The sequence below is a fragment of the Orbicella franksi genome, chromosome 2 (assembly GCF_964199315.1).
Source record: "Orbicella franksi chromosome 2, jaOrbFran1.1, whole genome shotgun sequence".
Classification (NCBI taxonomy): Eukaryota; Metazoa; Cnidaria; class Anthozoa; order Scleractinia; family Merulinidae; genus Orbicella; species Orbicella franksi.
This window is the reverse complement of record NC_138146.1, coordinates 12,916,437-12,938,867: the sequence shown is the minus strand read 5'-3', so window position 1 is coordinate 12,938,867 and position 22,431 is coordinate 12,916,437. Positions and strand designations below refer to the sequence as shown.

Here is a 22,431-nt window from a genome sequence, read left to right as displayed (position 1 = left end):
CTCGTGGTCGTCGCTATTTCGTATGCGGAGATCTCATTTCTTATTTCTCAGATCAACACTGGTGTTGTGGAACCAGTTTCTACTCGGCAGCCATTACTTACAAGTGTCTTCTCACAACCTCTGCAGGCGTAGCTTTTTTCCCAAATATATGGGAGTATTGTCGGAACAATTACAATAGTTGTACAAGTAAGTCAGCCGGAGTGTTTTACGCAGGGTTTGAGGACATTAGGTTTTTGAGAACGTTTAAGAAACGGGAAAAGTAATAAAAGAAACCAAGCTCTCGATTACGAATTTAAAAATATTTTTATTATATTAAATTTTGTACTTCACTATTATTTATTGTTGTTTTAGATCAATACGCTCAGATTTCGTAAAACTGCATTGTGTTTAGTATACGGTATCAATTTCACCCAGAATCTAAAAAGTAAGTTGATAAATATTTCCACGTTCGCAGTTTTAGTTCTTGAGTAAGTTCAAAAGGTTCGACATAACTACGCGGGGTTTAATTCCTTAATTGTTTCATTTTATTTTCGTGGTGCTAGGTAAAGGAAAACCTATAGCTTCAAAAGAAATTACCTAATCCCCCAGTCTTTGCAATCAAAATGATGTCTCCCTGATAACTTTTTCTGTCTGTTTCTCAATCTAAGACGTAAAGTGCTTCATGGTTTGTGTTTTACAAGTAGGAACAGTTCTCTAATCTAATTTATTGACTGCAAGTTGTCTTGCTATTTCCACGAAGGCTCTTGTTGGTCGACCTGCAAAGAAAAACAAGAACAATAAGCTACAATTAATGATGCAACTGAAAAAAATCCGTTACAATAAATCAACGTTTATATGTATGATCAGTTTGAGTCAATGCATGGTAACATAACAGGACTTAGAATTAACTCCTGTAAAAGAGTTTGTTATATTGTTAGTGTTGTAAGCAATGTTGATTGGTATTGTAATTTGTAAGTAGTGATAGATAGTGATGTAAGTAACTTTAGTTTTTTTTTTGTAAAACCGTACATAAAGTGTAGTATTGCAATAATAATAATAATGATAATAATAATAATAATAATAATAATAATAATAACAATAACAATAATAATAATGATAATAATAAACATAACCGGACTTAGTCAAAACTGTTTCGAAGAGAAGCGCGAACGGAGAATAACTCAACGTACAGAAAAACAGGTAGAAGCCTAATACGCTTTTGGGTGTTATGTCCGGCCAAACAACAAGAATGGGAATCAGGGGCGGATCTAGGAATTCCTGGAAGGGGGGTTTGTACACATTAAGAACTTTCGACGCCATGGGTATAGATGGTGAGCGCCGCAGGCGCGACCTTTCTGGGGGTCCGGGGTCATCCGATTTTACCCTCTAAAGCATTTCTGACACTTGAGAGACGTTTGTGAAGGCATGATATAAAATCTGGAGTTTCCATTTTTACCAACCAGAAAACTGAACAAAAATAATAATGCAGTCGTGAAATGAACATATATCTTCTCTAAACTTGACCATCAGTCAATTGGTGGAAGTGAAACAACTACGGATAAAACAAATTTATTCTATTATTTTTATGATGAGTCGAAAAAGATAGCAAAAAAAAGCTGCTCAAGGAAGGGGGGGGGGTGGCGGTTGGAACCCCCTCAACCCCTCCCCCGAATCCGCCTCTGGGAATAAGCAAACGCAAAGTACCAGAACAGCCGGTGAGAGACAACTTCCAGTGGCTTGCTTCCCTCGCGTCTATGAAAATTTGTTCACAGGCTAATAAGTGATGAAAAAAGTCCTTTTTAAGTATATGTAGTTATAACGTCAGCTCAATTCCCATACACTGTAGCGTATGCACGATTATTTCTTAATTTTGGAAACTGTCCAAATTATTTGTTAATTTGGCTGTCTAAATTGGAAATAATTGGGTGACAAAATTCCTTGGAATATTACTTACTATTTATAAAATAACCGAGGTAGAACGCGCACTCTCATTGGTCGATAGGAAAGTTTGGACGAGAGTAGGTAACCACAGTTGTGACGTTCTGGATTCGCGCGTATTTTGGGGCACTTTTTTCCGTGTTTACATAGTCTTATCTAAACACTTGGGGGTGGGGGGGAATTTTTAACAGTTGTGCTAAACTTCTCCAAGCCCCCTCATGTTTAGATGAGGCTATGTAAACACGGTATGATAGATATAATGTGATATTAAGAAATAGAAAACATGTACCGTGTTTCTATCGAGTTTTAGTAGATTTCTACTAGTATACTGATGCAAATGCTGCAATCTGTTTGGCTGAGCTATACGTATACTATCAGCCATTAGAGTGCAGTGGTCGGAGGTCGTCTACGAATTGGCGACCTTTTTTTCGTTTTAACAAAGTTCTGAGGGAACATTTTGATGCAAAAGGATAAATTGATTCCTGAGAAGACTCAAAGAAAAACATTAAAGGTTTCTTGACTTTAAAAATCTTGAAATTATTGAAAAAAGTGATGAGCGCGCGCACACAACTTCAATTTCAAATGACAATTCAATCCGAGCGATCTTTCTAAGGCGCAAAGTTTAATAATATGTCGAGAAGTACTTGGAAACCGTTATTTGAAGTAAATTTCGGTTAGAATTCTACTAAAACAATTAGATTATTCGCTCTCGATTTCTATGAGGTGATAGAAATCATAGAAATCTCGAGTTCATAATCTAATTGTTAAATAGAAACGCAAGTGGAAGTTTGGGAGAACGAGAAATGCTGTGGGAACACGAGCCGCAGACGAGTGTTTCCACAGCTTTTTCGAACTCTCCCAAACTTTCACGAGTGTTTCTATAACACGATAGAAACGCGGAGAACATGTTTTCTATTTCTTTTAGAAAATACCGGGGCGAAAAAAAGGAAAACAACTTGTTAACTTTGATTATCAAAATATAAATTCTCTTTGCTCGCGCCATCATTACGTCAACAGTTCGTGCTAGTTCTGTGTTTCTATCGAGTTATAGAAACACGATTTTTAACCAATCAGCGCGAATATTTTCTCAGGACTGTTTTCTAAATGATGATATTGTTCAATCTGTATTGCGGCCAGTGGTGAAATGCAACAAGCCAACACCTTGTCAGGTTTACTTCGACTGAAAGTTTGTAAGAGTTTGAAGCGAAAACGTGAAAGACGTTTGTATAATAGAGATGAAGCAAGCGAAATTACGAGCTGATAAACAAACTAAGTGGATAATAATTGTTCAATTCTGTGAGGATATGCAGCGTGTAAGACTTAACTCTTAAGTGACTGAGTTAACTTTTGGCTTTAGACTGGAGGACGTCCGAACATAGAGACGGTAATAAGCGCCAGATTGGACAAACACGAACTGATTGTAACATATTGGTCCACATTACCTGACATGCCCTTGTTAAGATACGGAATAGCATTGGCACTGTTGTCCATCACACCAGCGATGTCAAAATGTGCCCAGTGTTTAGCCTCGACAAACTCCTACAAAAAAAGAATTCGTTTATGAAGAGTTTAAGTTCCTGGCGGGTCCACACCAGCCTTTAGGTTGCCGCAAACCGACCTGCCTCAACAAAAACTATATGTATGTACGTATGTAGTTCAGGTGCTGATCACCGCTGGAGCCAATATAGAACTCTACAATGAAGGAGCTGTTATCACGAATTACGTTGAGATACTACTCAGATCTTCAGTACATATGGAGTCTAATACAGGTCTGTTTCGTAGGCTAGCATGAAGCTAGCCCACTCATCAGTTAGTTTCCATATACACGGAAGCCTACGTATGTATGTAGGAACGTTTGACTGCTTCACCTCAAAGGAGTAATTTGACATTTCGATAATGAGTGCAAAGTAACACAAAGTAAAGGACGTTGAGTAAATTTAACACAGGCATTACTCCCCTGCAAAACAAGCTGTTTTACCAAACTGCCACGATTTCCTTTCTATTCTAAATTGTGAGAAGAACTGAGGCCTAAACAGTGCACTACACTCAGATGGACGGGTCCAATTCTAGGCTGCCTGACCGGGGACATTGTGTTGTTTTCTTGGCGAAGGGACTTCGCTCGCACAGTGCCTCTCTTCACCCAGTTTCGCGAAAATATGCTCTGATATTTGTCCGCGGACATAATCTGTTCGAATCTGTTCCGAGAAGCATAGCTCGAGGAAGCGTAGCTCGAGGAAAAGTGTGAGCTTCAAGGAACAGATAATGTCCAAGGACAAATATCCAGGCATATTTTCGCGTCAAATGGAGGCTATTGTGTTTAGTATCCTTCAAATGTTTATGGCAACACGCCTTGTTTTAAAAATTGGGGAATGTCCAAGTGATATTCCTCAGTTTTAGCAGGGGCAAATTCAGTCACATGACGCGTTTAGACCAATGGCGCGCGAGCGAAAATATTTGATGGATTATGAAAATAAATACCAGCGATTTTATGCTGGGGGTGACTGTGCGATAGACTTGTATCCCATCCGGGGAGTGGAAATCCTTGTAGTCGCTTCATGCTAATGTAACCGGAGACAAGCGCCAACCGGCTGATGGTTTACTTTACTCGAACGCAGAGCTCTGTTTAACGTGACGTTAAAAGCCAGTTTCATTTTCCTGGCATGATGTAATATTAACACTGATCCTAGAGCAGGAACCATAATATACGCCTAACACGCGGCTCAAACAAAGGATTTGGCCTACAATCCAATCTTGGTGGCTTTGCTAATGATTTAATCGATTTAAGGTCGTGTTCTATTGGGATTAACCGTTTCCAGCTGGTTGGGATTTTTCGTGTTGTATTGGGGTAACTGAAAACCGTTTTGGTTTGGTTGATCAACTTTTTCAACCGGTCTCAAACCAGGTTGAAACGGTTGGAAAAGCATTTGCGCGATTATGTCGCGTGATTGTAGCTCGCGTAAGGACTATTCTCAGGAGTTACTGCGTTTCAACCTAAAACGGTTGGAAAAGTGTTCTACTGAAAAACGTCAACCATATCATCCCAACCCGGTCGCAGTTGAAACGGTTGATCCCAATAGAGCACCACCTAAGAGTTGTTACCTTGAGAAAGGCTGCTGCAGTACACGACCCAGCTGACCTTCAAACCAAAATGGGAAGTATTTGATGTCAAAAACAGCAAAAAACGTAAGCAACTACAGTCTAGTTTTAGGCTCGTGTCATTACGTTTTATTTAGTCGCCCTATTATTTAGTAGATCTCTAAATTTTTCTGCCCATCTAATTCGTTACGCCTCGAATCTTCTTTCACACACTACCAATTCATTAATACATACTATAATGTCCTATTAATGACGTCATTACAACTGAGACACGCATTTGAACACGCTCCATCTTGTTGAGTTCTGTTTCTCCTCGGCGCATTAACTCCATATTGCACGTCCACTTTCCTTTCTCTCCTTCCTCGCCATCTCCGATATGCTGTTATTCTCAAATTTCCTGTCCCCGTCTCTTCACTCCAAATCCTCTCCCTCTTTTCTTCCACGTTCCCCCTATCGCCATCTTAGACTTCACTTACCTCTTCTTGCCTGTGTTTCTTAAATCAGCAACATCGGACTCTATCTGTTCAGTGTAGTGCTTGTAAAATGGCATACGCCACATTCTCTCCCCACAGTCAAACCCGGCCTAAACATAAACCAAACAAGAAAAACAGACTAAAAACTGGATCCTGGAATCAAGAGGGAGACATCCCCTTCTAATTGTGCAAAAAGACGGGAGTGAATCATCAGGGCCAACCCTTTGACCTCCCCAAAGATTATGATCTGAAATCAGTCAAGGTAGTGCTGCATGCATGTAACAAAACAGTAGTCCTTACCTGAAAAATACAATGCCACAATGTCGGTGAGTTGGTAAAGACGCCTGCTGCTCCCTGCCCCAAGGCGATATCTATCGCTCCTGTAATATAATAAGCATTTGCAACTAGCTTAATGATTGAATTAAATTGTAAATCACTACCCGAAAAATGATAGGATGACTGACATTCGATGGGTTCGGCTTAAACTGCAAACATTCTTATTCTCACAGTTTTACCTGACAATTCAGTACACGATAAAAATACGACATCGTGAGGAGAAACAATCTCATTACAAGCTATAGAGAACCCTGAAAACATGCGACTGTAGAGTCCTGAAACAACTATCTTTTTCGATCGGAAATTCAAACTTTCAATTGACCTGGTAAGAAAAGAATCACTAAAAATAAACAACCGGAATTATTAATTGTAGCCTTAGAAGTCATCTAAGTATAACGCGATTTGGTCTGCTACGCTCGGCTGAACTGGGAAATTCCTGAGTGTAAAGAGAGCACGTTAAGAACCATGGAATAGTTACCGGTCAGTGTAGCAGCGTCGATGATGGCAAGAGGATTAAGTTTATTTGCATAACAAAGAGCGTCGGCGAGAATTAGTCTTCCCTCTGCATCTGTGTTGTCGATCTGCGAGAAAACTTTTATTAATTTTACCAATAAAAATAAGGCAGAAGAACGTGTTTAAGTCACAAAATAATAATAATAATAATAATAATAATAATAATGATAACAAATAATAATAATAATAATAATAACAGCTTGCAACAATTTCATAAAATACATCAGGAAAAAATTACAAAAAAACTTAAGCGATGACGACGGCGACCCCGAGGACAACGCCTGGTAAAAAACGAATTATATTTTACCTTCGAATTTCGCAATTGTCTAGATCATTTCAGTGCGTTTATTGGTCTCAGAACTGTTCAAGCTAAATATGTAACGCCAGCGTTCAATTTCAAATGAAAATACGAAAAATTGGCCGCCGTCGTTCGCGTTATGCAAAACACGCAGAACTTAGTCATTTCATGTTGTTCTTGTGCAGAGGACGGCAGAGAAATGTACACAGATTTATAACGCACGTGCACAGCCATCATTAAACCTTTTGTTTCGTGACGTTCTTGTTGCCGTTGCCGTCGTGGTTTACTAAGCTCTCTATTAATACGTCAGTGAAAACGACCTGACAGGTAGTCACTTAGTCCGTAATACAAACATAGAAAGTCTCTTTCATACTGGTTTTCACACCTTCCCAACAGCAAATGACAGGAGAATTTTACAACAAATCACGACAAGTTCCCTTGGGATGTTGCCTTTCAGCTTTAAGCGCATAACGTTTCTGCCCATACAGACTGTTTTATGTTTACAATACAGCGTGCTTGTCACTAACCTCAATAGTCTTTCCATTCATTGCAGTGACGACATCTCCAGGTTTGTTAGCACTTCCAGATGGCATATTCTCGCACAGTGGCACAAGAGCCGTGACATTGATTGGCACTTTAAGCCTTGCTATGGCTTCAAAAGCTGCGCTGACTGTAGCGGCTCCACCCATGTCACCTTTCATCAGTCCCATCCCAGCTGCTGGCTTGATGCTAATACCGCCACTAAAAATACAAACAAGCAATTGATGCTATCGTAAATTTAACAAATCGAAATGTGGTTTAGCATGGTCTGTACTCTTATCGACAAAGATACGCGTTATCACAGTGGTCAAAATGTTGTGGACTCACGAGGCGCAGCTGAGTGATGACGCGTATCGTCGATAAGAGTAGACCACGCTAAACCACATTTCGCCTTGTTTTTTGCCAAAATATCAACGTCAAAGAAAATGGTTTTTTTCAGAGCGCGAGGTGGAAAAGGCATTGCGTGACACATTGACGCGAGTAGCGTTGTCTGGACTCTTATCGACAAGAACAAATTAGCCAATCAGATTGCGAGAATAGTAGCAATTGTGGTAAAAAACGATTTTGATTATCCCTATTTTTCTTTATATTTTGGACAGCACAAATTCCAAACTTTTTAAGTTGAACAGGATTCTCAATAAACTTTTACCAACCGTTGCATTTTTGCAGGAGACACGAACAGGGTAAAAGTAGATTGTTCTCCTCGTTGGATGGGATAACAGTGCCCTGATTGCAAGTCACCCCTACCATTTGTCCAGTTGCCAAAAGACCTTGCATGCAATTAGAAATGCAATATTATATACTCTTGGATGGGGTGCTGGTCAGACTGAAGCCAGGCAAGCTTCAGGCCCGTGATCTGGATCGACACACCAACACACTGAACACATGGCCATGGTGCCTCCCATAATCAGCTCACATTCTACAGCTAAATATTCCTCTGTAAAATCACGCATCTGGGAAAATCTACAGGTAAATGTAGGTAAAGAATAAGATAATCAGTTTATATTAATAGGTGAAGTCAATTTTAGAATCACATACCTGTCAAATGTTACACCTGCAAGATAAGAAGAGCTATGAGATATCAACAAACTAAACACAATGACCAGTCAACTATCTGTCAAACACTCCATACCATACAGTCAATAATCATCTAATATCACTACCACTAATAACGTCTGTAAATATACTAATAAAAAGCTGATAAGTGGCATCAGTTGAGTGGATGACAATACTCTCTCTGCACTATCTTAGTACAAATTATAGACTGGAAGTCATTATTAACATGTCAAAGGCACATGCCACTTGATCGAGCTTACACTGACCTTTTCCTACAAAAATTAAAGGTGGTGAATTGCTTTCCTTCGCACCAGAATACTTCATTTCCAAGAATACACTTGGTTCTCTTGAGCCCTTGCCAACACTAAGAAAAGCACCCATCTTTTGCTGCTCAGCCCAACTCTGGTCTCTTGTGTTAAGAAAAGAAGAGAGACACAAAGCAGAAGACAAGGAGATTATACTTTGTGCATACAAAATATAACCTGTCATAGTGGATAGTAAAAATTAACGTGTACATGCAAAAGGCCAGAGATGGGAGAAATGATCATAGTAGGAGAGCAAAGTAATTAAAGTGCTTGAAGGCACATTCAAAGCATATATTTCACAAGAAAATGAGATCACACCCTCCAATTATCACTTGCTTTTTATGTCCTCTGTGCTCCTGAATTATATTTATTATATAAATTATTATGAAGCTAATTTGCACAAAGAGGAATCAGTATTTAACTTATCCAGCCTGATATACCATCAGCGTGTTATCAATCAGATGCAACAGGAATGTAGAAAATGATAGTCCTATTACCACATGGAAAAACCTTATATTTTAACATTTAGCAACATATTATAAGTAGAACATTGTCGTACACGGTACCTAGCAAACACTTGCACATTTTCAATATCAGAGAGCCTTTGAGTGAGTGTTTCAGCAAAAATTGTTGGTGTCATAAGGTTTGATGGAGTTTCCATAAGCTCTCTGGCAAAATTTTGTGCTCCAGATAACAATAGCCCATCTTGCCAAAGTTTATGCCAGGTATGTAAATGAGTTTTCTCCTCATTACTGCAAAAATAAGTAAACAAATTACTAAAAATAGATTAATTGTTTATTGGGCAGTAGATTTACTAGGTTAAGTCTGTGTGAACGTCAAAATGGTACATACATGTACCGCCGCCTTATCCAGGTTTCCCTGGCATTAAGTGACTAGGAATATATCAGCCCTCCCCTGGATAGGATGTTATTCAATCACAGGGAAAGCACTGTAAGAGAGAGGCACTTTTTTTCACCAAGAACACATAGTGCAGTGAACTCAGCTGGTACAGCATTGTTTCTTAACATTTGCTAAGCTTGATGCAAATTTAAATGAAAGCCATTAACCTGATACGTACATGAGAGACCTTCACCCTAAATTACAGCCAGATAAGTTTTGCTTCATTTTTGCTTCATTCGACCAAATTTAAGATTTACAAAAATTTGGTTGCTTTATGGCTCTACCTGGTGAGGTTGGTGACCTAAAATTCAACCTAAATTTCTTTGGCTCGGGCAGTTTGGTTCATTTTTGGTCACTCTTTGGCTCTCTGTGCAGATTTAAGGCCTTAGTTGCACCCTATTTAGGTTCGTTAGAACTATAGAATTTTGTATGGATGAGATTGCATTGTTTCAAGTCCGCAGTGCTTAGAGAAGACAGATTAAATAACAATTGAGTTAACCAGATGCATAAATTTACCTCCGTAAATTACTTTCATTTACATGCTCGTGAAGTCGAAGATCCACTTGTAATTTTTTGTCAGATTTCAGGGTGTCATAGCTGAACAGCGCAAGGCCAGCACCTTCAGCTGCCGCTGTAAAAGAAGTGCAAGATTGTAGCATATAAGTTTACCTTTTATGTTAAATTCAATGCTTATAGTAATTTGTTCCTAACAGCACTAACAGTCAATAAATAAATTTCAAGTTTCTTTTAATTTGTAATTAGTACACATTGACTTTGACACATACTCATATAATGTTAGTCAAAATATTAGCGTACAAAATACTAGACAATCCAAGCCGAGGAAATGGAAGGTGCCGCTTAATAGGGGTTCATGAGGAATTAGCATGAGCCTTCTACAAACTTCAATTTATTCAAGTACAAACAGGCTTTTATCTAATTAAGGCATGCAAATTAGACAATAAAAACGTTTGTTTGAATATTTTTATCAGTGGTCACTTTCTATTTCAGACTCTCATTTGTCACTGCCTTTCCAAACAAAGCCAAACTGTATGTATTACATTATATTTGGGAGGCCACCTAAGTTAATAGGGGAAAGGAAAATAGAAAACCCTCATTAGGATGACCAAAACATGGCCGTAGCCACTTAATATACAGAGGTGGTTGGTTGATAGGGGTTTTATTTACAGTAGTTTACTGACATCAATTTCATTTAGTTTTTAAAAAAGACTATACCAAAGAGACACTATACCATAGAGTTGAAGAGTGGCTAAATGTACTATGTAACTATACAGGAGGTGATTACAACTGCAAGTTCTAAATGAGAGCTTTAAAATGTGGGGCCAAGGGGGCCTAATTATATTTAGGCATTTACAGTACATGTGTTGGAAAGGAATATACATGTACTTATTGACAGCCCCTGGTCCTCCAGGTTGGGGGTTGGGCGGCGGGCTGATAACCCGCTCCTGGAAAAAGAAACATATTACAGAAACTGAAACTAGAATTACCACTGTGCCCTATCGGGAAGCAGGGGTACAAGATGCTAACACCCGGTTGGAGCAACGTGCGAAGCAGAGAATGACACATAAACCACCGATGAAATTGCTGTCGCCAAAAGCGTGTGTGAAGATCGGGCAATGGAATGTAAGGACATTGTTTGAGACTGGTAAGTGTGCTCAGGTGATCAAAGAGATGCAAAGATATGGTATTAGTATTCTGGGAGTAAGTGGAATGAGATGGAGCTCTTGTGGGAAGTTGAGGATAGCTACAGGAGAAACTGTGCTGTACTCAGGAATGGATGAAGGTGAAAATCATGAGAGAGGAGTTGGCTTCATTCTGTCTAAAGAAACTGCACAATGCCTGCTGGAATGGCAACCGGTGTCCGAGAGGATAATCAGAGCCAGGTTCAACTCAAGGTGGCAACAGGTCACCATATTGCAATGCTATGCCCCAACAAATGAGGCAGCAGAGGAGGTGAAGGACGATTTCTATGACCAGCTACAGATGGTTTTGGAGCAGGTGCCATGCAGAGATGTGAAGATCGTCATGGGAGATATGAATGCTAAGGTGGGGATGGACAATACAGGCAGAGAGGAGGTGATGGGTAAACATGGGGCAAGAGCTGAGATGAATGAAAATGGTGAGAGGTGGGTGGACTTCTGTTAGGCAAATGAGCTGGTAATCGGTGGAATGCTGTTCCCCCATAAGGAGTGTCACAAGAGGACATGGAGGTCTCCTGACGGTGTTATTGTGAACCAGATCGACCACCTGGCTTTTAGCAGGAGATGGAGGAGTTCACTGCCAAACGTTCGCATGTTGCGTGGGGCAGACGTTGGGTCAGACCACCATCTGTTGATGGCAAAAGTCAGGTTAAAGATTGCCAAAGTGAGAAAAGGGGAAAGTGGCCGAGTGTGTTTCGAGGTCAGCAAACTGAAAGACTTGGAGGTTAGGAACGCATTCAAGCTAGCGCTGCACAACAGATTTGAGGATCTGCAGCAGTTGATGGAGGAGGAGGAGGTGCCAGTGGATGATGAATGGAGGCTTATTGAACAAGGTTATGTGAGACGTGCGAGCAGGTGCTGGGTAGGGCAAAGGCAAACAGGAAGGTGTGGATCAGCAAGGAGACTTGGGAGGTAATCGAGCAGCGAAAAGTGGCAAAAAACACCATGAACATGGCCAGAACGAGAATGCAGAAGAGAGATGCAAACAAAAGGTACCAAGAGCTTAATAGGGAGGTGAAGAGGAGGTGCAGGAGAGACAGGAGGGTGTATGTGGAATCAGAAGCTGAAAGAGCTGAGGAGGCTGGAAAGAGAGGTGATGCAAGGACCTTGTACGAAATCACCAGAAAGTTAAGTGGGAGGTTCCAGAATACATGTAAGCCAGTGAGAAACGAGGCAGGCATGTTGCTCAGGTCAGCAGAGGAGGAGATGCAACACTGGAGGGAGCACTTTCAAACAGTGCTTAACCATGAAGAGCCGCTCAACCCCCCAGAGGTGGAGCCAAATAACGAGCTTAACATCAGGACAGGTCGTATCACACGTATTGAAATCAAGAATGCTATAAAGAAGTTAAAAAATGGTAAGGCTGCAGGATGTGACAATATACCGCCAGAGGCAATTAAGGTGGGAGGGGACACATCAGAGGAGGTTCTTTTGGACCTCTGGAACAGGATGTGGAGGGAGGAAAAGATACCAGAGGAGTGGAAGAAGGGTCTGATAATCAAGCTGCCCAAGAAAGGTGATCTGAGCTACTGTAAAAACTGGCATGGCATCATGTTGCTGAACATGGCAAGTAAGGTGTTTTGCAGAGTGATCCTGGAGCACATCAAGATCGCGCTGGATGAAAATTTAAGAGAGGAACAGACGGGTTTCCGAGCTGATCGAAGCTGTACGCATCAAATAGCAACACTGCAAATTATTGTGGAACAGAGCATCGAGTGGCAGTCCTCCTTGTATATCAACTTTATAGATTTCGAAAAGGCCTTTGATAGTATCAGCAGAGAGGTTTTGTGGAGGTTGTTGTGGCACTACGGGATGCCTGACAAGGTGGTCACCATCATCAGAGCTCTCTATGAAGGTTTTTCTGCACAAGTGGTACACAATGGACAGAGGACCCAACCATTGAATATGAGGACCGGTGTAAGACAAGGCTGCCTGCTATCTCCCCTGCTGTTTCTGGTCGCCTTCGACTGGGTGACAACGACAGCCTTTGACAGGAAGAGAGGTATTCAGTGGACCTTTACAACATCCTTAGAAGATCTTGACTTTGCCGAAGATCTGGCCCTACTATTGCACAGAATTCAAGATATGAGGGATAAGACACGGGCCTTGGAGGTGTAAGGTGCGAAGGTATGCCTGAAGATCAATGCCACCAAGACAAAGTTGATGCGTATTGGTACCAAACATGGCGATGGTGTGTTGGTTGCAGGGGGGCGGATTGAGGAAGTGGATGAGTTCACATACCTTGGGAGCATTGTAAGCAAGAAGGGAAGCACTGATGAGGACATTCAGGCACGAATTGGAAAGGCTAGACAGGTATTTGCGATGCTGGGACCAATATGGCGATCCACAGCACTAACAACCAAGACCAAGCTGAGAGTCTTTGGGTCAAATGTGAAGGCAGTGCTCTTGTATGGTTCTGAAACTTGGAGGCTAACTAAGGGATTGGAGCAGAAGTTGCAAGTGTTCATCAATAAGAGCCTGAGGAACATCTTGTGGATTTGGTGGCCTAGAAAAATCAGCAACAAGGAGCTTTGGAGACAAACAGGGCAGCGACCGATAGAGCAAGAGATAAGACAAAGAGCTTGGGGCTGGATCGGCCACACGTTGAGGAGACCAGATGGACATGTAGTCAAGAGGGCACTGGAGTGGAACCCACAGGGGAAGCGAAAGAGAGGGAGACCCCAGCACACCTGGCGACATACAAGAATGGCAGAGTTGGAGAGGAAACATCTCGCGTGGAATGTGGCAAAGTGCACTGCACAAAATAGGGTTAGGTGGCGCGCTCTAGTTGAGGACCTATGTTCCATTAGGAATGAAGAGGAATAAGTAAGTAAGTATTGACTGAGTGGGCCGGGGTGGGGAGGGGGGTACTGTCATATATGGGCTATATAGGTATGTGCTGCTGTGAAGGGTATGGTTTTCAAGCAGTTTACTCTAGAATCGTGTATATAAATCAGAGCATTTGGGTCTAGAATAGGGCATCATTTTTCATGAAACTGACCAGTTGGTTGAGGATTTTATCTAGACTAAGGAAACCAGGAATTGCCACTCAAAAATAAAAAAAGTCAAACTGGTAAGTTTAAATTTACACAAATAAGCCTTTACAGTGTTGATAGATGGGGGGATTTGGGGAGTTCACTCTAATATAGGGTAGCAAAATTCAGCTGAACTAGCTCTGGTTTAGACCAAGGGTTCCAGGGTCCCAGCGGCACATCCCCACCCAGAAATTCCCCGGGTACCCCCCTGGGTGAGTGGGAGGGCTGGACAGGAAAATATTTGGCTCGAGGTCAGTACGTCCTGACCGAGAGTCAAATAGTTTCCCATCTGGCCCGACCTAACTCAGTAAATAAGCATTCTATCATATATTATGACCATATAGTGGTGAAAATTTTGAAAATTCTGTTTGAACCTAAATAGAAAGCGACTACATAACATCAGGCGGCTGCACGCAGGACATCTACAAAAAAAAATCCACACTAAAAAGCTTCTTATTTATTCATTCGCTTAGGAATCCGGCAAGAAACTCACAATTCATTGATTTGAAAAACATGACTGAGTTTCTCATTTCTGTTTTTCTCTAAATTAAAAGTACCCAAATTTCTTAAAATATTATTCTTTCAAATATTAACATGGGTTGTGAAAGTATGAATTGGACAAGTTACTGAGAGTCAGAAAAATCATTCAATAGCCATAAAGCTGTAATGTCTAAAAAGCCAACAGAAAGTTGATATAAAGCTGTCAAAAATATGTCAAAACCATCAAAAACTTAGCGAGCAACTAAAGTTCACTCCACGCTTCACTGAGATTGTTTACTAATCTTCTTCATCTGAAGACTCAATAAAATGTCTACGTCATTTCAAGCTATTTGTCAAACTCTCAGATCATCTTAAACAAGGGAGAACCAGTGACTGAATATTAATTACACCAACGTTGGCTCAGGCTCCAGCTACAACTGCATGGGTTTGCTGACCTTGCTGTGTAGTAATTACACCAACAGGAACAACCAAGTTTTACAGTGTATTATCTGTATGAATTGTGTGCCAACCTGAATGAACTTGTGTTTGGACTCAAAGAACACTTGATCCTGATGTACATAAGGTATGTTTGTGATTTTTCTGGCATCTCCAACTTCTCCCAGAAGAAAACAACTTCTCCTTGAAGAAAACATTCATTTCGTACTTTGTTTTCTTCACGGTGTTTTCTTGCTTTTGACCCACATGTATGATAAATTCTTTGATGCTTTTTACTGAAAGAAGTTTCTTCTCAAGACTGTTTAGTTGTTCAGTCCAAAAGTTCATTTTTTTCTTAACAGTGTTTGCTTGCTGTTGGCTTCTGATAAAGTTGTGAACTTCTGCAGTTGTAAGGAGTGTTAAAAATGTTAAATGTTAAAAAAAACATATTGTAGGTAAGTTCATCGTAAGTATTGTATAGTAAGTAGTTTACTGTAATTGACGTATCACAGGTAAATTTATTGTAAGTATTGTATTGTGACTAGTTTATTGTAATTATGTATTGTATGTGAGCTTTTTCAAAATAAAAAGTCAAAAACAAAAGAGTGTTGACTTTCTTTCCGTGCTTTTGGAGTAAGTTGGCAACTGAAGAAGTTCTGCATAGGACAGTTTGCCATGATGGTAAAATTCACTGTTAGAATGTTCACTTTCATTATGTACTCACATTGAAGAAAAAAGAATTTTGCATTCACATCATTAACTCACATAGATTGTGCCAAACGCATCTCTAGTAGGGCTGTACGCATTTCTAGAGGGGCCATACGCGTTTTTCCAGCCCTATCACTTTGAAGTGCACAGCCTTCATACGGAACAGGACCTTTGATCTTATGGCTTTCCAAGGAAATAGCACACGGGGCCGTACGGGTCATATGATAAGATCACTTATGTGGCAAAAATGAGTTAAAAAATAAAAAATAAAATGGGGCAAAAGTTATCTTTGTTTGGTTTTTTACCACAGTCATGGTCTGGTGGCACACTCTTGTTATGATCTAATGTTAGCATACTGTGTCTCTTCTCTCTCCCAACAAGTCACTTACATATGGCCCCACCTACCCCCAGTGAGTAACCTTCACCCTGTAAAGTTGCGATGTACATTTACTGCCCCCCAACCCTCTTTCAAAGTTTCACCATGGCAGAGGGAAGAGATATAATAATAAATAATAATATAAATAATAAATAATAAATTTAATATTTTAAGAGGAGGTCTCCAATCAGCTAGAGGTGGTTTTCAGGAGCGTTCTAAAATATACATTAAATGTCTAAAATACAGAAATAATAAAAGCTTAAAACTTAAAACTACAACTGCACGTAAGGTTTAAAACTAGAACTAAGATTAAAAATACTACACAACTGGTACATGTAACAAACTAAAGGCTAAAAATGGTTAAGTGAAAAAAAGTAAAAGATCATGATAGATTGAGTTATTTTGTGTTCAAAAGTTGCAACTCTTTACCTTGAGGATCTGAAAATGTGTCTACTTCAACTGTCTGAACTCCACAATCCCTTAGAACCTTGACACCAACTGAAAAGAAACATCAGCCTGACAGTTCGGACATATACTTCAGAAAGAAATTTCATACCAAGTTTCAATTTTAGAAATAAAGTTTACTTCCTAGCCAGTCACAATACAGCCAATAGAATTATATCGTCATTTGATACAACAGAAAAAAAAATATATATATATAACCCTGATTACTATTTAGAGTGGATTTGAAACAAGAACATTAGAACCAGAACAGGAATCAGATCTTGAATTTGTTAAATATACAAGAAATAACCTTTTCAGAGGAAACACAGGCTAACTACAATGAAAAAAAAAACACTGTGTAATCAGTTTAATCTTGTTCATACACCTGTAGATATTACATATACACGACCATGCAGGGGTGCGAAAATTTTATCTTCAAGTGCCGATGCTCTCACAAGTGAGTGTAGTGGATGAGAGATATCATGAACATGGGAAGATAAAATTCATATCCCCCAGAGGTAATGTAATCTTCCGTTTATTATAACATACACTATGGATGAAACATGCAAATTTAAGTTATCGCAATTACTTGAGGACAGGACTGTAAATGAAATCAGTATATAAATCAATATTATTAATATATTGACAGCCATTTTACAAAATGCCTAATTATTGCTTCTCAAGAGAAGGCAGTTATTTTCTGTGTTAAAAAATTTTAATGAGACCAACAACTGCATGACCTCATGCTTGAATGAAATGCTCTGACTGATACCATTGGTTGACATGTCCATAACCAAGACATCAGCTGGTATCCTCACTTGTAAAACGATAATATCTAACATCACATGACGAAGAAATCAATTTTTAAGAACAAGAAAAATCCTGGTATTTCATCAATATACCTAGATATAATAAGACAACAAAATATGAAACAGCTTATTGTGTTTCTGTTCGCGACCTGAATCAATCATTGATTGTGTATATCTTTCCAAGTTCCTGCCCTGTACCAGTTCAGGATTTCATTTTGAATTCACTCTACAACTAAATAACCACCATTGCTGTCTTGATGTAACTCTTCGTTATAAAGAAGACTAAACTTCACCTCCTGATGCTTGCCTACAGTTGCCACTACATTGACTTTCTTCACTTGTCTCAGTGTTTGATTCAATGTCTTTCTTGCCAAGACCAACAACAACAACACATGCATAATCCTAGGGTAGAAAAAGTATCAACTCAGTGACAACTTTTATTAGTATCACCCAACTAGTGGACTAATGCAAATCCTACATTTTTATTGCCTCCGCTACTAGAGGACTATTAGAAATAGCCCTCAAATAGCGAAATTGGCCCAATCGAGCGTGACGCTTCCTTTTGCTTAATTTCCAAATAAATATTTCTTCAACTTACATTTGCTAACTTTATTATTGCCTTTTCTGTCCCACTAGTTGGGTGATACTAAAAAAATTAGACCCAACACCATCAAGGGCAACAGGTCAATAGCCCATTTGGCTTCGCCTCATGGGCTATTGACCTGTAGCCCTTGTGGGCTACAGGTCTAATTGAAGGGTTTCGTGCAAAAAGGGTGTATGTAGCATTTTGGGCCAATTTTTATTTTTTGCAGGATTGAGCTAATTTTTGGCAGACTGACTTGTTTTGACATGAAAAGCATCATTGTGTAATTGTTTTTCTTGATTTGCACTTCATTTTCGAGAAATAACGTATGCAAAAAAAAATCAGTTTTCCGAGTGGCATCTTTTGGAGCGAATCCTTCCAAGGTGGATTTTGACAAGGGCGCAAACTTAACCGGTTACTTTCAACAGCTTCGACAGCACGGTTTTTTTTTAAATAGATGTTTTGATTTTTGAAAGAAGTAGAGAAATAGACCAGAAAAAAAATATGTTGACCGACCTCGTATCGAACCGGTGTCATGACAAAACAAACTCAAATCCAGCCCGTTCAGCGCCTATATTCACTTGCGCTAACGAAGCAACAGTAAGAGAATTGCATAATTATATGAATAATAAAACTAGCGGCAAATACTACACTTCGGTGACTTCATCATTTAGCAAAACAAAGGTTTCTTTTGTTTTTTGCTCAACAAAAGATCTCCAAAAGATACCCTTGGAAAACTGAGTTTTTTGCATACGTTATTTCCCGAAAACGAAGTGCAAATCAACAAAAACAACTACGCAATGATGCTTTTCATGTCAAAACAGGTCACTCTGCCAAAAATTAGCTTGATCCTGCAAAAAATAAAAATCCGCCCAAAATGCTACATATGCCCTTTTTGCACGAAACCCTTCAATTGTTACTTAATCAGTGACACAGGTTTCTTGGTAAAAAGGCAGAGCAAACCTAGCAAGAGTCAAATCTACAACCTTCCACCTGTATTTTAGCATTTTGATAAAAATTTACAAAGTGTAGTCAGTAGTAAAAAGCTCTTAACAGTACAAACCTTATCAATACCGAAGTATGTTTTTGATTTGCCAGTCTTTCCCTCAAATCCAGACCTGATACAAAAAGATTACATTCAAAAGACACATTAAGCAAACATCACACTTTCTTACACTTCCCAAGAGAGTTGCCATTTTTCATCATACAAAACAACTTTACCTCACATGTTCCACAGCAACTTCCACAAAACTTTTTAATGGGATTAACCTTATACAACTAAACAAACGTCCATCAAAACTTTTGGTAGCAATGAATATTACGAACTACATATACATGCATCTCTACCAGATTATTTACTGAAATGTGATATTTTAAGCTTTAGAGCAAACTTTACACCCATTTTTTTTTTTTAAAAAAAGAATTCAATAGTTCAATTTTTAATTATTCAGTTGTCTGCATTTTGCCTTTATGATTCTCTCTATCCACTTGGGTGAATTTGAGAAAAATTATTACAAAAATTAGCCATGTGAAATACGAATACCTGGTCTTCAAGGTTATGGGTAACAAACGACCCCTCTCCATTAAAATCCTTCTGTTACCTTGGGGGGGGGGGGGGTGGGGAGGTACTCCCTATACTGGTCTAAAACAGGGCAGGAAAAAAAATTCTGACATCCATTTGCTCAGTGGGCCAGTACATTTCAGTTTAACTAATTGAGATCAGTTTTTCATGCATCTCTCCTGTTATTGATCATGAATTTCGTCGTAACATTGTCAAAGTAGCTGTGGATCCATGAGGCGATAGCTGAGTGCATCCACAGACTACTTTGACTACAATGTTTGACTATATCCACAGACTACAATGTTATGATGAAATTCATTGTCAATAACAGGACAGACGCATGAAAAACTGACGTCAATTTGTTTTTTACGACAACAAATTGTCAAATTACCCGCTCTTGCTCCTTGACGCATTGCATAAATTATAAATTCATATGTCTGTCCGCTTATTGACAATGAAAACTAGCCAATGAGCATGCAAGAATTTCTGCAGTTAGCGTAAAATTTCAGTTGCCCCCACTAAAAAATGTCTTGCCCAGTAGGTGTGCGGTGTTCATGCCTTATCAATTAGGTACATCATTTACTAGGTACTGTCTATAATCAGTGATAGACTGTAACAAAATGCGCTTACTGGTACTAAACTGGGTGAAAGATACTGGACTGTAACACAAATGGATGTATTTCAATTAATCCATGCTACTAAGGCTAATTGCACTTGCCCACCAGACCACCAAACTTCCATTTTGACTTGCCCAGGAGCAAAAGTTACTTGCCCCGGGCAATCAGACCTGCGTTTTTCTCCTGCCCTGCCTATATAGGGAGGCTCTGTCCAAAAGAGGTATTTTTTTTGAACCGATGCACTTTATGGCTGTATCGTTTAATTTATTAAGCACTTAAGACAACATTTTCTTTCTCGCCAATTTATTTATAAATACGGGCCAGTCATGATTTCAAGCATGTGAAAGAGGTACCTTTTTGAATTAAAGGTATATGAAAGGGGTACATTTTTGGTCAAAATGGTATACAAAAGGGTAAGGTATTGGACCTTGCACTAGAGCCTCTCCATATAAAACTTTGTCGAGTAACCCCCATGGGGTGTTACAGAAACTGGAAGCACTGAAAACAATACAACCCAAACTACGGGTGTTACTGCTGAGGAATTATATGGCCAAAGTGTACTGTAGAACAGGGAGGGTTGGGACAGCCTCGTGTGTGCCTATATAAGCATACAAGATCACCACATAATATTTCTACCAGATTGAAAACCACTACAAAATTCTCTGCTCTGAGGCACAATCCCATGAAAGTCAAGTTCGTACTAACAGTTACCTTCAAAGTGGTGATGGGATTAATGCGTACATGCTTTAAGTTTAGAACAAGTGACACAAGATGAACTTTTTGGCAAATGGGAGGCTTTAACTTTCGATATGTAACGCAAAGATCAGTTTGCAGGGCTGTCACACAACACATCCATGCCAGTCACGCTACACATTGAAACATGAACCACCCAGATAAAGAAAAAAATTATGAATGAATGAATCAGAATAATATCTATAGTCAATAGCATGCGTTAGTTTCTTACAGTTTGATCATTTCTTTGAGCCTTCCTGAAGTTCTTAAGTTGAAATTTTTAGCTGCATCGGTAAAGAAATTCTCTACTTCGCATTTGTCCGTGTCATTACGGCTGTCTACCTCATACACACCGAGAACAACTCCACGATCTATGACGGCCTAAAATAAGGTAAATAGAAAAAAATAAGCTGAAAAAATTGACATTCAAACTTTTAAATTCTTTTCGAAGTACTAACCTTTGAACAAAATGCCCTGACCGTGGGTGAAAAATATCTGGAAGTGCGACCAACCAATAGAGAAACAGCCGCCATCTTGAAACTTGCAAACTGGTTTCCAGACTTCATCGGACAGGACTTTTTCAACCTTCCTGCAGCCTCTTCCAGCCTCATAAATTTCATGTGGAAAGTAAACCTACTTACCGAAAGCAATTTGATCCGTAGCTGTTATGTGTCCGACTTGATTCTTTTAAATATCAATTCGATTTGTTAAACAGTTCGTGCTCTTCTTACAGATCTTAGGTCTCGTCCACACTACGCAGGAGAAATTTGAAAACGCAACTTTATTTCTCCGGTTAAGCTGGGTTAAGCCAACCGTACACTCTGATCCGACACGAAAACGGCAGAAACGGACCTTTTCGAAATCGCAATTCCAACCGAAGGAATGTTTAAATACCGGCTTTGCGTTTTAGTGTGGACAGAAAACATTTTGAAAATGGAGCTTTTCGACGATGAACGGTGATTGTTGCGTTTTTAATTTTCTCCGACGTAGCCCAGCTGCACAACAGGCGGATTAGCGGGGCAGAGAGCGAAACGTGATACACGAGCGCGAACTTCGCGCTCGTGTGACACGTCTCGCGGTCTGCTCCCCTAAACCGCCTGATCAGCAGTCTACTCCGGCGTAGTGTGCACAGAATTGACATATGATGCGTTTTCAGAGTGAAAGCCCTGTTTTCAAATTTATCCCACGTGGTGTGGACGAGGCCTTGGAGCAACACAATCACGACGTTTTGTGGCCAACCTATTTTCTTCATAAAATGCTGTAATCTGCAGCAATCCAGTCCTAATTTCTGCAGTATAGTAAGCGAAAAATTTAAAACGTTTTATCTCAGATGTTCAATTTTCGGACACTTCTTATCGCATTTCGAATACGTTTCGGGCAAAAATTTCGGACCCCAAGTTGCTGAAGATATACCAACAGATACAGCGACAAGAGCATAACACAAGTTCTATCGACTAGAGTTCGCTCTATAGAAAGAAACTAAGAGCTTTAGGGCTACT

General features: G+C 39.6%; 1 protein-coding gene across 1 annotated transcript; it reads right to left on the bottom strand.

Annotated features, from left to right (window-relative positions):
* Positions 1–287: 287 nt before the first annotated feature.
* On the bottom strand, positions 288–22,180 carry LOC145478020 (cytosol aminopeptidase-like). Its single transcript, XM_081455905.1, has 16 exons — positions 21,391–22,180; positions 21,165–21,313; positions 19,086–19,140; positions 17,733–17,841; positions 16,616–16,684; positions 9,951–10,065; positions 9,101–9,286; positions 8,496–8,638; positions 8,212–8,227; positions 7,161–7,374; positions 6,301–6,403; positions 5,787–5,866; positions 5,490–5,596; positions 5,017–5,053; positions 3,360–3,456; positions 288–755 (listed from the first exon to the last, which is right to left on the bottom strand). The coding sequence occupies exons 1-16, from the start codon at positions 21,550–21,552 to the stop codon at positions 694–696; spliced, it is 1,704 nt and encodes a 567-aa protein (XP_081312031.1). The 5' UTR covers positions 21,553–22,180; the 3' UTR covers positions 288–693.
* Between the last annotated feature and the right edge of the window lie 251 nt (positions 22,181–22,431).